This window comes from Phaseolus vulgaris, chromosome 3 (genome assembly GCF_051622355.1).
Source record: "Phaseolus vulgaris cultivar YP4 chromosome 3, ASM5162235v1, whole genome shotgun sequence".
In the NCBI taxonomy this organism is placed as follows: domain Eukaryota; kingdom Viridiplantae; phylum Streptophyta; class Magnoliopsida; order Fabales; family Fabaceae; genus Phaseolus; species Phaseolus vulgaris.
In genome coordinates, this window is record NC_143500.1 from 3,609,160 (window position 1) to 3,624,988 (window position 15,829).

General features: G+C 32.7%; 2 protein-coding genes across 8 annotated transcripts; one reads left to right on the forward strand and one right to left on the reverse strand.

Moving 5' to 3' along the window:
• The first annotated feature begins 1,117 nt into the window (after nucleotides 1–1,117).
• LOC137806136 (Pentatricopeptide repeat (PPR-like) superfamily protein) lies at nucleotides 1,118–4,653 on the forward strand. Of its 5 annotated transcripts, none has more exons than XM_090300808.1 (3): nucleotides 1,118–3,171; nucleotides 3,311–3,571; nucleotides 4,212–4,653. In XM_090300808.1, the coding sequence occupies exon 1, from the start codon at nucleotides 1,335–1,337 to the stop codon at nucleotides 3,120–3,122; it is 1,788 nt and encodes a 595-aa protein (XP_090156934.1). In that variant the 5' UTR covers nucleotides 1,118–1,334; the 3' UTR covers nucleotides 3,123–3,171; nucleotides 3,311–3,571; nucleotides 4,212–4,653. The 5 variants fall into 5 exon arrangements, with proteins under 5 accessions (XP_090156934.1, XP_090156933.1, XP_090156931.1 ...); XM_090300809.1 differs by having other exon boundaries at nucleotides 1,161–3,171; nucleotides 4,242–4,653; XM_090300807.1 differs by having other exon boundaries at nucleotides 1,121–3,571; nucleotides 4,242–4,653.
• A 1,838-nt stretch (nucleotides 4,654–6,491) lies between these two features.
• Nucleotides 6,492–13,852, reverse strand: LOC137806137 (GTP-binding family protein). 3 transcript variants are annotated; one of them, XR_016519510.1, is made up of 8 exons: nucleotides 13,297–13,849; nucleotides 12,416–12,505; nucleotides 11,193–11,338; nucleotides 8,257–8,415; nucleotides 8,063–8,129; nucleotides 7,669–7,772; nucleotides 7,417–7,556; nucleotides 6,492–7,021 (listed from the first exon to the last, which is right to left on the reverse strand). XR_016519510.1 is itself a non-coding variant. In XM_068606105.1 (8 exons), the coding sequence occupies exons 1-8, from the start codon at nucleotides 13,744–13,746 to the stop codon at nucleotides 6,934–6,936; spliced, it is 1,248 nt and encodes a 415-aa protein (XP_068462206.1). In that variant the 5' UTR covers nucleotides 13,747–13,852; the 3' UTR covers nucleotides 6,492–6,933. The 3 variants fall into 3 exon arrangements, 2 of the variants coding, with proteins under 2 accessions (XP_068462206.1, XP_090156461.1); XM_068606105.1 differs by having other exon boundaries at nucleotides 8,059–8,129; nucleotides 13,297–13,852; XM_090300335.1 differs by having other exon boundaries at nucleotides 8,059–8,129; nucleotides 13,323–13,809.
• Between the last annotated feature and the right edge of the window lie 1,977 nt (nucleotides 13,853–15,829).

The following is a 15,829-nucleotide window of genomic DNA, read 5'->3' on the forward strand; positions in this document are numbered from 1 at the left end:
AATTTATTAAAATAAAAATAAAAATGTGTACACAAGTCTAATAATAATAATAATAATATTTTAACTAAAATGAAGTAATCGTATAGTTACTAATATATTTATTATAGAGAGATATTTTTTTATACTTTTTAGTTTTTTTTTTCTACATATGAGAATAAATTAAGGGATGTGGATTATGATGATCTGATCTAAATGAAAATACTTGATGTGTTTTAATACTAACAAAAAAATTATAATATATCAAATGTTTTATAACATTTTCTCTTAATGATAAGAAGTTTTCTAAAAAATTGAATAATCAATGTTTAAGAGATCATCTTAATAATTTATCTTTGAGGAATCAATATGAATAACTCTTTCTGTTGCATCAATATCAAATAAGTAAGAATGTTGTACGATTTTATTTACTAAAATTCATACGAATAAGAAAAATTAATTTCAATTCTAATTCCATTAATCAAATTCTCACAATCATTTATTTTGGTTTTTATTTAAATTATAAGCACTCGAATAGTGCACATATTTTAATATCCAGTGAGTTTTACATATTCAAATTTTAAATTTTAAGAGAGTTTGTGAATGCAATATCCATATTTTAAGATAAATTATTACTTCTGACCGACTATACTTATCTAAATGTTTGAAATACTATGTCAACCTCCATCCACAAAACTTCTCCCTTATACTTGTAACTTAATCTCACTACTAAATATTAACGGCTTTAATTCTATAATTATGGTGAAACTTTGTTATTATCAATTTTTTACATATATAATTTTTATTTTTTTTTAATTTTAGTATATTTTATATATTTAACACATTTAAAATTTTGGTAATGCACACATCATTTAGCACATGATGAAATTAACATTGTTGCACCATTAAAACAACCGATAAATAAAAATAATTTTTAAAAAATAAAAAATAATTAATTATTATATTATTTAATAAAAAATAATAATTATAAATAATATAAACTATTTTACATTTAATTAATATAGTAACTAATGATGTTTTTAAAATTATTTTTTATTTTATATTTTTTTTTTATATTGGGAGATATGCACCTTTACCAAGGATTTGGAAAATAAAATCAAACTTCAATTTTAAATTTCTCCTTTCTCTCTTTCATGGTCAATCGCGAACACCAAAATCCACTCGCGCCACCTTTCAAACTCAGTTCCACCATCATTCAAAATCTATTGTTCTCTGATTTTTTCATTCTGCCTACGCTCCCAAAAACTTGTGGTTAATGCTTAGCTATATCATTCTACATCTACCTTCTGAATGGAACCAATGATGTAAGGTATGATCTTCATATAACCAACAAGCCAATGAAGGGAAGATACATTTCTCTTCTCAAAAGCTGCAAATCCATGTCCCAATTCAAGCAAATTCAGGCCCACATATTCAGTGTTGGCCTTCAACAAGATAGAGACACCCTTAACAAGCTCATGGCCTTTTCCATGGACTCATCACTGGGGGATTTCAACTATGCAAACAGAATCTTCAAACACATTCATAACCCCTCTTTGTTTATCTATAACCTCATGATCAAGGCCTTTGTCAAAAGGGGTAGTTTTAGGACTGCCATTTCTCTGTTTCACCAACTTAGGGAACATGGTGTGTGGCCTGATAACTACACCTACCCTTATGTCTTGAAGGGTATTGGTTGCATTGGGGAGGTTAAGGAAGGGCAAAAGGTTCATGCTTTTGTGGTTAGGACTGGCCTTGAGTTTGACGCTTATGTGGGTAACTCGTTGATGGATATGTATGCAGAGTTGGGCCTGGTCGAGGGGTTCACACAGGTGTTTGAGGAAATGCCTGAGAGGGATACGGTTTCTTGGAACATCATGATTTCGGGTTATGTCAGGTGCAAGAGGTTCCAGGAGGCTGTGGATGTTTACAACCGAATGCGAAAGGAGAGCAATGAAAAGCCTAATGAAGCTACGGTTGTGAGCAGTCTGTCCGCGTGTACAGCGTTGAGAAATTTGGAGCTTGGTAAGGAAATTCACGACTACATTGTGAATGAACTGGATTTTACTATCATAATGGGGAATGCTTTGTTAGACATGTATTGTAAGTGTGGGCATGTGAGCGTGGCTCAGGAGATTTTTGATGCAATGAGAGTTAAGAATGTGAATTGTTGGACCAGTATGGTAACCGGGTATGTGGCCTGTGGTTGGTTGGATCAAGCTCGAGATTATTTTGAGAGGAGTCCAAGTAGGGATATTGTTCTTTGGACAGCTATGATTAATGGGTATGTACAGTTTAATCGTTTTGAAGAAGCAATTGCATTATTTGGGGAGATGCAGATGAGAGGTGTGAGACCAGATAACTTCATTGTGGTTACTCTTCTTACGGGATGTGCTCAATCAGGAGCTCTAGAGCAAGGCAAGTGGATTCATAATTATATAGATGAAAACAGAATCCTAGTGGATGCTGTGGTTGGTACTGCCCTTATTGAAATGTATGCTAAATGTGGCTGCATAGATATAGCTTTGGAGATTTTTGATGCATTGAAGGAAAAGGATACTGCCTCATGGACTGCAATCATTTGTGGACTGGCCATGAATGGTAAAACAAGTAAAGCACTTGAGTTGTTTGAAGCAATGCAAGTGTGTGGGTTTAAACCTGATGATGTTACCTTCATTGCTGTTTTGAGTGCTTGTACTCATGCAGGATTGGTTGAAGAAGGCAGAAAGTTATTTCATTCCATGTCTAGTGTGTATCACATTGAGCCAAATTTAGAGCACTATGGGTGTTTCATTGACCTTCTTGGTCGAGCCGGACTGTTACAAGAGGCGGAGGAGTTGGTAAGGAAGTTACCAGATGAAAACAATGATGAAATAATAGTTCCACTCTATGGAGCTTTGCTAAGTGCCTGCAGAACTTATAGTAATATTGATATGGGTGAAAGGCTTGCTACAGCACTGGCCAAAGTTAAATCAAGCGATTCAAGTCTTCATACACTTCTTGCTAGCATCTATGCCTCTGCTGACAGATGGGAAGATGTGAGAAAGGTGAGAAGTAAGATGAAAGATATGGGAATCAAAAAGGTACCAGGATATAGTGCCATTGAGGTGGATGGAAAGTGGCAACAGAGGTTGAGTCATGAGTGAGGGCTCTTTCCCATATCTGGACCAAAATTGGTCTTGCAAAAGTAGATAGGTGATCCACAATTGATTTCTAATCTTTTAATTTGAATCATGATCTCTTAACTGGTAAATGCAATATGGAAGTTTCACATTCAAATGTTTTATTTGTACCATGCAACTCTTCAATTCCATGAATTTTGCTTACATCCCAGAATACATAGAGTTTCATGTGTATGGATGGACTATGAAGGAAAATGAATGGCTACTATCTTTTGGGCTGGGTGGAGAACTCAAACAATGCCTCTCTCCTACTCGTAAGAGAATCTGATGTAGAAGGCAAAAGTGCTGGATTTGAACATCGGTTCCTATTGATTTATACTTCACTCTTCTTGCTTGGAGTAAGATTATGTCCAAATGGTAGCTTGTATGCACAGCAATACCATCCTCAGTTCCACATTGGCATTGTAACACAGGTCTGTTTTCTTTCTGTGATTCAGAATTACAGATCATTTCAATAGCATCAAGTATCTTTTCTTCATCCTCTGTTTTCAGCCTAACCCAGTGGATCTAAATAAAAGGTGAAAGATCAAATGTAGTTGTAATTAAAAGAATACATTCCCTCTTTCTGTATCTATGATTTTTTGTTGCAATGATGCTCTCTATGACCGAGTGTTAGAAATTACTGAATCAACATAAGTATGTTTAATGGATACGTATAGCTAGAAAGCATGTTTGCAAAGTATGTCCTAACTGAAAGTAACTTCTCCTTCTTAAACAATGTTTTAAAGTTGATTGTATTTGTAGAATAGTTAATACAATACCATGTCCTTGTGTCCTCAGAATTCAAAATGTTGATTGTATATCTCTTGGAAAGTCAATTGGAATATCTGTGAATTTTACTGTTCGTAAGGTATGTTTTGGTAATCATCTCTATAAACACTTCTACCAGAACAAAATAAGGAAAGTTGAAATGAAGTTCTCCATAAACTAAATTTAGCTTATACACAATATTAGCACACCAAAGTTAAGAACCATTGTAGCATAAAACATCACAGTTCTTTAGTCTGAGAAAACATTTTTTATTTTAATTTTTAATGATAAGATTATCAACAGGGTTTTAAACAGTACACTATAGTTTTGTAGGCAACAGAGCTGCCCAAAGCTGCTACAAGGGCCATCATAGCAGAGCGGTTTGTTGTAGCTACTGTAGCAGACAAGACAGCGGCAACCCTTGCCACTCAAGTTGATGCTTAAATCTGTCACTCAAGTTGATAAAGCCTTATATGTTCAGCACTGATCATGATGTTTGCATTTTTACTCTGCTCTTTCTTTGGATGTGTCTGGATTTTAGACAATGATGTTTTCCATCTCCACTGCATGCATAAAAGCTAATTTGTTGTATGCATATTTCTACCTTTCTTTCTTCATCTATTACTTGAGATTTTTCCCATCTGTCTTTTTTTTTTCTTATGTTTCTTGTTGTTGTATAGAGTATTGTAAAGAAAACTATTGATAATTGCTTTAATGTGGTTAAGATTTGTTTCTTGGCATATAATGTTGCATGTTGCAATATTTGTAAGCTAGTATAATTAAACATTGAGTCTGCTCTCTCTCATTTCACTCCTCTTGTAGAGCGTCATAAGGCCTAATCAATTTGAGATTATATTTTTCAGAATCAGAAGTGTTTCTCAAATAAAAACCAATGGTACCAATTCAAATGTTTTCAATGAGCAATATTGAGCATGTATAAGGTAAGCATGACAAACAAAAATAAGCTACATTTTTGTTTTTGTTGTTGAAATTGTTTTGGTTAAATATAGTATTCGAATCAAGCAATTATTTTCACTACATATGGTTTGTCCTCTCTGCAACATATGGTTGCATTGCTATTGCTTATCTTTTCTTTCTTCAATGCATAACTTGAAAAGGATATTCAAAACTTTGAAGATTATCCACTTTCATTTCTTGACAGATTTATCCACATGCACTCCTGCATTTGTCGCTGACAGCTTTACCTTCCTTTTTCTACACAAGATTTAAATGAGAACCTCTTCCACTAAATATAGAATGTTGGAGAAAATGATGAGCATAAACTAGTTAACCAGTCTACACACAAATTTCCTTTCTTTCTTTGTTCTTTCTCAGTTTTCTTTCTCTCTTCTAATTTTGATTTTTGATATTATTATATCTCATATTTAGTTTTAAATTGCTTTTTCTAAAATTGTTGGTTAATTTGGTTTAGAGTATGGAATCTACTCTAAATTAATATTTTTCTCCAAAATTAATCATAGATTAAATTTTTGTTACTTTTTTTTACCTATAATGAACTATTAATTCATATTTTTCTCCAAAATTAATCATAGATTTTTTTTTATTTCTTTTTTATCTATAATGAACCATTGAAAGTTATAGAGATTACTTTGTAAAGGATAATATTTAAAAAATTATTAATATAGGAGACATTTAGCATAGACTATAATAAGAATTAACTTACACTTCTAGTTTAGAACTCATGACAAGGACTAAAAATAATAATTCTATAATATAAGAATAATAAAAATAAAGATTTATATTAAATTAAGAAAATTAAGATTAATTTTAAAAATTATTTAAATAAAAATTCATTCACAACAAAAGTGCTAATTATAATCCATTACTAATTCTTATAGTTCACTCTTTGAACAATGTAAGATGCCACACAACCTATATATAGCAGAAAATTAGGATATATATAAAAGTTTGGATAAATCTTATCCTTTCATTTGTTACTAGATTCTTACAACTGGCTGAAAGAAGAAAGATTTCATGTTGCCAAAGACAATTCATGATTCAAACATGTAATAGTAAAACATAAAATGATTTAACTATTTTAAATAATAAAAAAATCAGGATAAGATTATAAGGGCACAATTTCCAAAATAAACATGGTTCGGTTAACACATAATGTTTGGTTAACATAAGAGATTGAAATATAGTAAATTTTGATAATCAAAATTGTTGTACATAACATAAGATTATACAAGAACAAAGTCTCTTATATATACCAAGTGGGAAAGGGTCAATGGACAATTTTCAGAGAACCCAAAATAATAATCATACAACACATGTTTTTAGGAAGGTTGCATGTGTTTGATGATACTAGTTAAGATATTGACCTAGTTAGGATATCAGATAATATATCGATGTTCTAACATTCTTATTCTTGATTAAACAAAACTTTTGCATAAATGAGTTGAAATTGAACATCAAAATCCTTTTCTAAAATCAAATTCAACGCTTCAAAAGCTTCCAAATCCAACACTTCAAGAGTTCAACTCAGCTCAGCCTTAGTTTCAAGTTGAAGAGATGAAACCAATTTCTAGTTTAACACGTAACCTTAGATAACAGGAGATGTGAATTAAACAAAGTTTGATATTCAAAATTTCTGTACATACAATAACAAAGCCTCTTATTTCACCAATGAGTGGAACCCAAGGTACAGTCCAAATGTGCTAATTTTCTACTTTTATAAAAAAAAATGTATAAACCAAATTATATTTGAGTAAACAAAAACAAAATATGGAAATTTCCTTTGAAATTAATACATAATAAAATTAATGAGTTCAACTCCTTAAATAAGGGCAACCAAATCGGATATAGGCACACAAGTTTGCTTGTAGGAACGGTCAACAATGAACTCAACCTGTAGCCATGATTTCTCCAAGAACACCATGAAATCTAGCATGGTTTTGTTACTTTGCAGAGACTTCACACGCCACACAGCTTTGGCATTTCACATACAGCATAACATAGTGTGGCAAAGAAGGTACACTTCAACATCGAATCTACGCCAGATTCATTTTTTGTGATTAACTTTGAGAATTAGATGCACTTGCCTTTTGAAAATGGACCTTAGCTCTTCATTGGCTTCAATTCCTATTCTCCTGTATTAAACAGGAGTCAATAAACACAATCCAACCAAAGCATAATGAAACCCAAATAACCGTTCATCTCAAGAATGCAGCGATGAAAAAAATATTAATACAAAAGAAATTATCGGTATAAGGGCATGAGGAAGGTAGATTCAGACAACAAACTGAAGTAAAATAAGACCTAAGATGAAAATGGAACAATCTACAGAAAATGGAACTTTATCGGTTCTACTCCTGAGTTCAGAAAACCATTATGATTAACCAATGTAAATATGCTTTGATTGATTGAACTTAAACTAAAATATTCCAATCATGTCATATTATCTTCAAAACAGGAGAAACTGATAAAATTAATAATAGCAAAATCTGTTAAGCTACATAAAGGAGAGGCTAAAAATATAAGTTACCCAATTTTTGAACCATTCTTTCCCACAATAATCTTGCGTTGGCTTAATTTGTTAGTGATGAAGTGCTGCTCGATCCTAATAGAACCATCTCGTAACTCTTTCCAGTCAATCAATCGATGTTCAACATCATACGGAATTTCCTGAATTGAGAAATTTGCTGGTCAATATGTAATATTGTAACACTATAAGCCAAATCCTACCATATATTTTTCACAAAATTACAAGAATAAATAGATTGGCTTCAACAATTACCTGATGTACATGGTCCAATAACCTTTCTCGCACAACTTCTATTGCTATCATCTTCATAACTTCCTCACTCATGCTAAGTGGATCCTCTTCCCAGGGTCGTTGAACTGCCTATGCATAAGAAACAATCAAAAAATCAGAATTAAGCGAGGATTATCTAATCAAATATATCTGCAACTGCAAGAACTATAAAAATTGTAATTGCAAAAGAAAATAAATGCAAATATGGATAGCAACAAAAACGAAGCAATCATGACTGTAAAAGTAATTACTAAGCCTCATCCCACCAGATGGGGCAGTTTCATCCTATGCCCAAAAGAACACATTACTAATTCCTTAGAAGAACTATTAAACTATGTTTACACCTAGGAGACGGTAGAAGTAGAAAGATACATGCCTGCTCCATCAAGTACTGAGTCAAATCTTTTACTCCAGCCCCCTTCAGTCCTGATATCATGAAATGCCTAAATAATAATATTTAAAAGAAAAACGTATCAGAAGCTAGCTTAAGAACTAAAGTCAATCCACAGAAAAATTGCAATCAGACTGCAGACCATTGTCTACCCTAGTCTTTCTACAAGAGAACCTTACCTTTCATATCCAGGAAGATCTTTAAATTCTTCAACAACCTTCAACAAGTCTTTCTTTTTCTCTACTAAATCAATCTTATTCATACACAAAATTCGCCTTTGATTTAGAACCGATCGAGCTCCCATTCGTTTAATTAATTGTATCACTCTTTGATCAGGCCTGTGTTAATCAAATTTTTAATTGGAAGGGGTCACAATAACGATACAAAGAAAATGTGCCATCAAAACATAAAACTATAGTAAGGCAGAAAGGTTAAGAGGCAAAAATATGGTGATAATAGATTGTAATTGAGGTGCTAGTTTAACAAAACAATTCATAGAAGCCTAAACTTCTTCCAGACAACCAAAAGAACAGAATATCCCTTGTGGAAATAGAGGATTTTGTGATTGGTGTTAGTACACTGCTCGCTACCAAAGACCAATTTGCACACCAGTACATAAATATTGTTATAATTATAGGAATAAGAAACTGATCTTCTATGGTCAATAATATTTGGATTATATATGTATTATTAGAAACATTTTTATTTATTCTCTTATCATATCTTTAATATTAAATCTCCTCTATTTATTTATTGATTCCTTTTTCTCAACATAAATAAAGCATTCACCTTGTATCAGAAACACATGATTTCCCTTCAATGTTTTTCTCTTTCCTAGAGTTTAACATGGTATCAAGAGCTTTTTTCAAAACCATGTTCACCCGGTATACCAACTGTCTCCAAAGTTTTTTTTTTTCTTTGCAAACCTTTTTCTCAAGTTCACATTCACTATTTTGATGAGTTTTCCCTCTCCTTAGGTATTTTATTATTTTTTTCCACCTTTCCAGAAAAAAAAATGTCTTCCAACACCACATAAACCTCCAAAAGAGATTCTCCCATCTTTCCTAGCCATATTGTTAGTATTAAGAAGATGGACAGGGCGGAACTATTTCACTTGGGCTTCTGAAATTGGGTTATGGTTAAATGGGTTAGGCTACAAAACTCATCTCACTACCTTTGCTAAATCTGTTCCTACAGAAAATTGAAAACAATGGATAAAGATTGATGCTCAACTCCGTAGTGTTATTAAATCCACTATCCACACCTTACTCAAACCTATTTTCTATATGTGTGCATCAGTTAGGAGTTAAGCTTGTGCCCTTTATACCAATGACAAACAATGTCTATACAACATGTGTCAAGATCTATGAAAACTTCTTGCTTCACAACGTTTAGAGGGTCCTATGTATGCTTATATTGGGTGGTTTCATGCTACCCTACATGATTTTAATGAGCTACTAGCTAATCTATCTCTAGCAACATTTGAAAACTTTATCAAATGGTGTGCGACACACCAATCCACTAGTAACATTGCTTTAGTGGCACACACTGGTGATTCATTTATTGGTCTCTCAATCTCCTTCCCTTGATCCTTGGGTCATTGACTCTAATGCAACTAGCCATGTATCTGGTAATTGTTCTCTTTTTTCCTCCTTTACTACTGCTGGCAATTTGCCTTTAATAACTACTACAAATGGTTCACAAACACAAGTTTGTAGCATTGGTATTATCCAACCCCTCTCATCCCTTATTGTTGATAATGTTCTTCATGTCCCTCATTGTCCTTTTAATTTATTAAATTATTATTTATTATTTATTACCCAATCTCATAATATTATCCTCACTTTCACTAAAAATAATGCTACCTTGCAAGATCGAATATCGAGCAAGGCAATTGGTGTGGAATGTGAGTCACATGGTCTTTGCTATCTCTCTCCATCACCATCAGTATGTTCATCAACGGTGTCTTCAATGATGATTCACAAGCACAATTAGAACATCCCAAGTTGAGAAAAAAAGCAGAAGATGGTATCCAGTTTAAAACATTTGTCTACTTTGAATTGTGAGTCGTGTCACTTAGGAAAACATATTCATTAATCTTTTCCCAATAGTCTTAGACAAGCTTAGAATCCTTTTTTCAGTTCACTTCGATATTTTGGGTTCTTCCCGTATTGCTACTCCTTCTGGTTTTATATTTGTTGACAAAGTGACATTTATCCAACTTCTCTTTTCCATTGCATCTATTTACCACTAGACCCTGTTTCAGCTTGACATCAAAAATGCATTTCAACATGGTGATACTGATGGGTTTACACAGAGCAACCTCTTAGATTTGTCTCTTGAGAGGAGTTGTCTAATATTGTATGTCATCTACATAGAATCTTATTTGACCTGAAGCAATCAACTCGTTCATGGTTTGGGCGTTTTCGAACTATCATCCAGCAGTTTGGAATAAACAAAGTTATTTTGATAATACTCTATTTTATCGTCATTTTCCGCAAGGGCGTATCTATGTCATTGTCCATGTGGACAACATTATTAACATAGGGGTATTGTAAAACTAAAACAATATCTTGCTCAAAATTTCTAGACAAAAGATTTTGGACACCTTAGATACTTCCTTGGTATAGAAGTGGGAGAATCCAAGGATGGTTAGGCCATATCTCAGAAAAAATGCTCTCCACATTCTAAAAGTGTCAAAATTTGTACCTGACCACAAAGAACTGTATTTTGATCCTATGAAATACAGAAGAATAGCTAGTAAACTAAATTACCTTATGTTAATTCCTCGTTGCATCATCTCCTTTGCAATGAGCTTATTAAGTCAAATTTTAAACCCTTATAAGGGAAAAATAAAAAAGTTAAAATGAATTAAGCTTCTTGCATTAGTTATATTATAATAAGCATATACACTTAATCTTTATAAACATTCTCTTTTTAACTTCTCCAAAAGCTAAGAAGATAAGCTGATTTTAACTTAAAACTTCAAAAAAGAAATTCAATTGTTTGACCCCGGTATTTTATTTTTTTTATAAATATACCTGTGGAAAAGGTTATCCAAAGGGTTGAAACACAAATGTAAGACCACTCATTAATTTAAATAATAAAGCTTCACCTGGTAATATGTCTATGAACATCAAAAATGACTACGAGCACTTCATAGAGATTGATTGAACTCCAAGCACTTTCAACACGGACTTTGACATCCCTATAAGGAAATCCACCGCAATTCAACATGAGCCCTGGTGTATCAAAAAAACACTGCATAGAGAATATTACACCACTGTGAATAAGTAGATAAGTAAAATGTATTATTAAAATTCAAATTTTAAGCCTATAAAAACAAGAATGAAATAGCAAGAACGTGGATAATAATGAAAATCTTCAAAGTTCTTGAAAAACATAATTCAGCAAATCATAAATAAATGACAAAAGGTAAGGCTTATAAGTGGTGGGTTCAGAACAATAGGAAGCATTGGTAGAGTAGAAATTTTTGGGTTTTATCAAAATGCTGGCACATAGTTTAATTGAATTTTCAGTCATAAGCTGTATAACAGTTCAAGAAAATCTGCAGCAATGGGTACTTTTATTCTAAGCTAAAACCTCCTGAGAAAACCTTTTCATTGTTACCTGTCACCATCACAGTCAACATCCATTTTTTTCTAGTGCTGAACACACTCTCCAAAATGTAAACTCATCAATTCAAGTAAAATGGTATTGTTGAGAAATGAACGGCAAAAGCTACTATGTTAATATAAGCATTAAAAGGAAAAGGAAATTCCCTATGGATTATACGCTTGCCTCCCATGACCATCGAATTATATTTCGCAAATGGAAATATAATTTACATAAGGGTCTACTACTAGCGAAAGATTTGAAAATATATCCTACGTGCTGCTAAAGTAACAAAATACATTACCAAAATATCCTCATTTCAAAGTGAGATATTCTCTTCAATTTTCATAATGAATCATATAAAGAATATCAAGGTTCTTTGATTAGTGAGCATGCATATACCAATAGTAATAGAAATGGACCAGCTAGTCTATATATTTGAATATAGAATTTTTTTACCAGCTGAAACATAATTCTACAGGTTAAGTATATCATTCTCAGACAAACTACACCTGTTTAATTAAGCATTTAAATTCAAAATATGTCCATATTTTGGGTCAAATGAGAACCATATATCCACAAACAAAAGTACACTAATCTGTTGTGGGGTACTATATTCTAAATCATAATAGTACAAATTTCTAGCTCTAGTGAAAGAGGTCTATTTCTGTCGGCGTTCCCTTTTACACACAAAGAAGTAAAACAAGCAAACTAGTCACTCACAATTTGGGTGTCTCCTTTTGTCAATACTCCCACAACTTCATGAGTTGTGGTATTTGTCTTCCGTGAAACCGCTGCAACCTTTGTCCCAACCTAAGACAAATCAAAAAAACGCACCCATGACATTTAGAAAAAACACAATAAGATCATCCACCACCAAAGATGCTAGGAACGTAAATTTTGAAAATATACAGGTACGCAATTTCAGCCAGAACATGGAGGATTTTGGGATCTCCATAACATAATTGTGGTAGTATGAACAACATTTCTGCACAATGTGTCGTATTTTTCGACATTTTTGTTTAGTTAAAAATGTTGCCAACCACATTTTCTTCCACAATGTTAAGGCTTTTGGGATCTGCACCACTGAAATTGTGGCACCATGAGCTGCATTTTTCTAAAATTCTCCGTATTTGTGAACAATTATTCATCAAAAGTGATCAACAATTGCAACTCTGGCACAATGCTCAACTACATCTTTGCACTAAAGTCTGTAAACTTTAAGTTTGTTTTAAAATTAAGTTTAACTCATGTCTTGCTTATACAAAACTGAATTTCCAGACAAAATTTATCGTGCAAACATACCTTTTGAAGGTAACCAACCAAACATGTCATGAAACTGAGTTTATGAGTTTACTTTCCACTAGTTTGAAGCATCCCAAACTAAAAAACAAACAAGTCAGAAACATCCAAAGGCCTTTGGATCTCCATGACCGTAATTGTGGTTTTAAATTTTGGTAGTCCATTTTTTCGCATTTGTATACAATTTCGAACGCAAAAAAGCTGCAACCGTGACAGCAATTGAAAACGTTGAAGAACACAACAACGACACTAAAAAGCAACTTGAGAATTCGCGAATGATATGACTATTACTTGGAACGAACCATAAAATTAGTTAGCGCAGACTTGCCAGCGTTGGGGGCGCCAATGATTCCAACGGACAACGACTTTTGCTCTTCCTCCTTCACCACGCCTTTCGCTCCTTCTGCTCCTTCCTCTTCTTCCTCCTTCTCCATCGCGGCTTCGAGCAAGGCCTTGGCCAGAACCATCCTCCTCCTCTCATCTTCCTCCTCCTTCAGCCGCAGCTTCCCCTTTGGGCCCTCTTCTCCGAACACCAAGCGGTCCGCGCGGGCCCGGTACTTGTCGTCCCATGTGGGCTTGGGCTTAGGCCCGGGGTCCGTGTCGAGGGCGTAGTGGGAGCTGTCGAAGGCGGCGTCGGAGTCGGCGGAGGTGGTAGGGTGGTCGCGGTGAGGCTGGGCGGAGAAGAAAAGCGGCGTGGGAGTGTGAGGGGCGGAGAAATAGAGGGTCCTTCTTAGGGTTCTCAGAGCTTTCATTCTGATGATTCCACAACCATGGAATGAGAACTATTTTGTTCAGGTTTTGGGTTTAAGGGTTTCTTGTTGCTTGGTTCAGGGTTTTCATTCTTCATAACATCACACTATTTTTCTCATCTAATTATCCTATTATTACCATAATAAAATCAATTAATTTAAAGAAAAATAAATATAAATTATTTTATAGAAATATTGTTATAGTACGCTCAATATACCATAGTTCGATAGTCGAGTTCAATAACAATTTATATTTTTCTTTTTTTTAAATATATCGAGGTACATTTTAAGAATAAAATTGTGATTGAACATGATATCCAGACTCGGGGTGACAAAGTGGGGCGGGTGGGACCGCGATCTGCTGCAAAAAACACGGGACGGATTACTTATTTCAACCCGTTGGCCCGTTTAGGCCCGCCCCGTATAACCCGCAGCCTGTGCGGACCAAGTGCGAGGCGGGTTGGCCTGCATAACCCGCATAACTTTAAAATGTATAATTTTTTTCTACACCCCTATATTTTCTTCATGTAGTCTCATATTTTACATTCTGAAATTTTTAATAACATGTTATTACGCATGTTTCATTATGAGACCATTTACCTAATGCATATAAATAAATAAAAATTCAAAACTTGTATTTAAAAAATTATTTTTTTAATAAATATTTCTTATGGGGGTTGGCCCGCGGGCCAGCCCTTATGCGGGACGGGTTAGAAAAACCAGCTCGCAAATTTTATGCGGGACAGGCCTTTGCGGGACGGGTCAGTCCGCATTGCCACCCCTAATCTAGACAATACCTCACATGTGACGATTGATCCTAACGATACTAAAAATGTATCACAAACTCCTCAATTATAAAGAATCTATTCTCCTTAAATTTCGATTGAGTTACAACCTTTAGTTTAGGTTTAAAAAACTATACCCTTATTTATTTTCATAATTTGAATTTATTTAATTTAAAATAACACTAAAAATAATAAAATAGTATATATTAACATACCCCTAATTTAAACAACCATGAAAGAGTAAAATATGATTTTGACAAGTTCAAAATATGGGTATTTGCTCTATCTCAAAATATTTTTGTTAAAAAGAAAAATGTGTCTTAATTGAATTTAGGTTAATAATTCCTTTAAAGTGATGAGCTACATTATAGCTAGTTTAATATGTTTATTAAATTAAATTGTGTATTATTTAGTAGTCCGTATCATGTATACGAGATGTAATGGGATATAAATATTTCGTTATGAGTAATATTCTTAATTATTTTAATATTTTAAGAAATTTGTATTGACTTTTTTTTCTTTCGAAAAAGAAATAATTAAGCAATGAGTGATTTATTTATTATTTATAGAACTGAAAGAGAAATCTATTTAAGATTGTCCGAATTTTTAATAATGAGAAATTTCAGAAATTTGGTATGGAAAAAACATCATTTGCACATATCATACACTTTTGTTTTGAAAACAAATTGAAATTCTTCAATTCTATTAATAATTTTTCTTCAATTTTGAGGACCTAAAATTAAATTTTAGAAAAACTAAAATATGGAGTAACAATACAACTATAACACACATACTTTACTATAAAACTAAACAAAGTGTATGTATAAAGTATTTAGTATTTAAAATCTTAATCATAACAAAATATAAATATATATATATATATTTAAATTAGAATTATAGTCTATGATAATCTTATTTTTAAAATTTTCACCGAATTTTTATTAAATGAAACTTTCACTTAAATTAGTGTTTATACACATGTTTAAAACCTCTTTTTACATTAATTGTACCAAAAGTACAAAATTTTCAATGACAATTGTTTATATTGTTATTGTTTATATTGTTTTCGAAGTGATTTATTTGGAGAAGTAGAAACATAAATATATAAACTTTTATTGGTATAAAGTGTAGTATTCTCACAATTTAGATATTTTTCTTTAACAATAACAATAGTTTTATTGATTTTTTATTTTATTTTTAAGACATGTGTCATTATCTTTCCTGGTTATTTTAATAAGAAACCATGTTTTGATAAAAAAAAAATCTAATAACGTTTTCTAGAATAATGTAATATAAATATG

Coding starts and splice junctions, on each gene's coding strand:
- LOC137806136 (XM_090300808.1), top strand. CDS start 1,335: ATGAAGGGAAGATACATTTCTCTTCTCAAAAGCTGCAAATCCATGTCC.
- LOC137806137 (XM_068606105.1), bottom strand. CDS start 13,746: ATGAAAGCTCTGAGAACCCTAAGAAGGACCCTCTATTTCTCCGCCCCT. Junction 12,506..13,296: donor CTGCGCTAACTAATTTTATG/GTTCGTTCCAAG, acceptor GATTTGTCTTAG/GTTGGGACAAAGGTTGCAGC. Junction 11,339..12,415: donor CAAAAGGAGACACCCAAATT/GTGAGTGACTAG, acceptor TTCTCTATGCAG/TGTTTTTTTGATACACCAGG.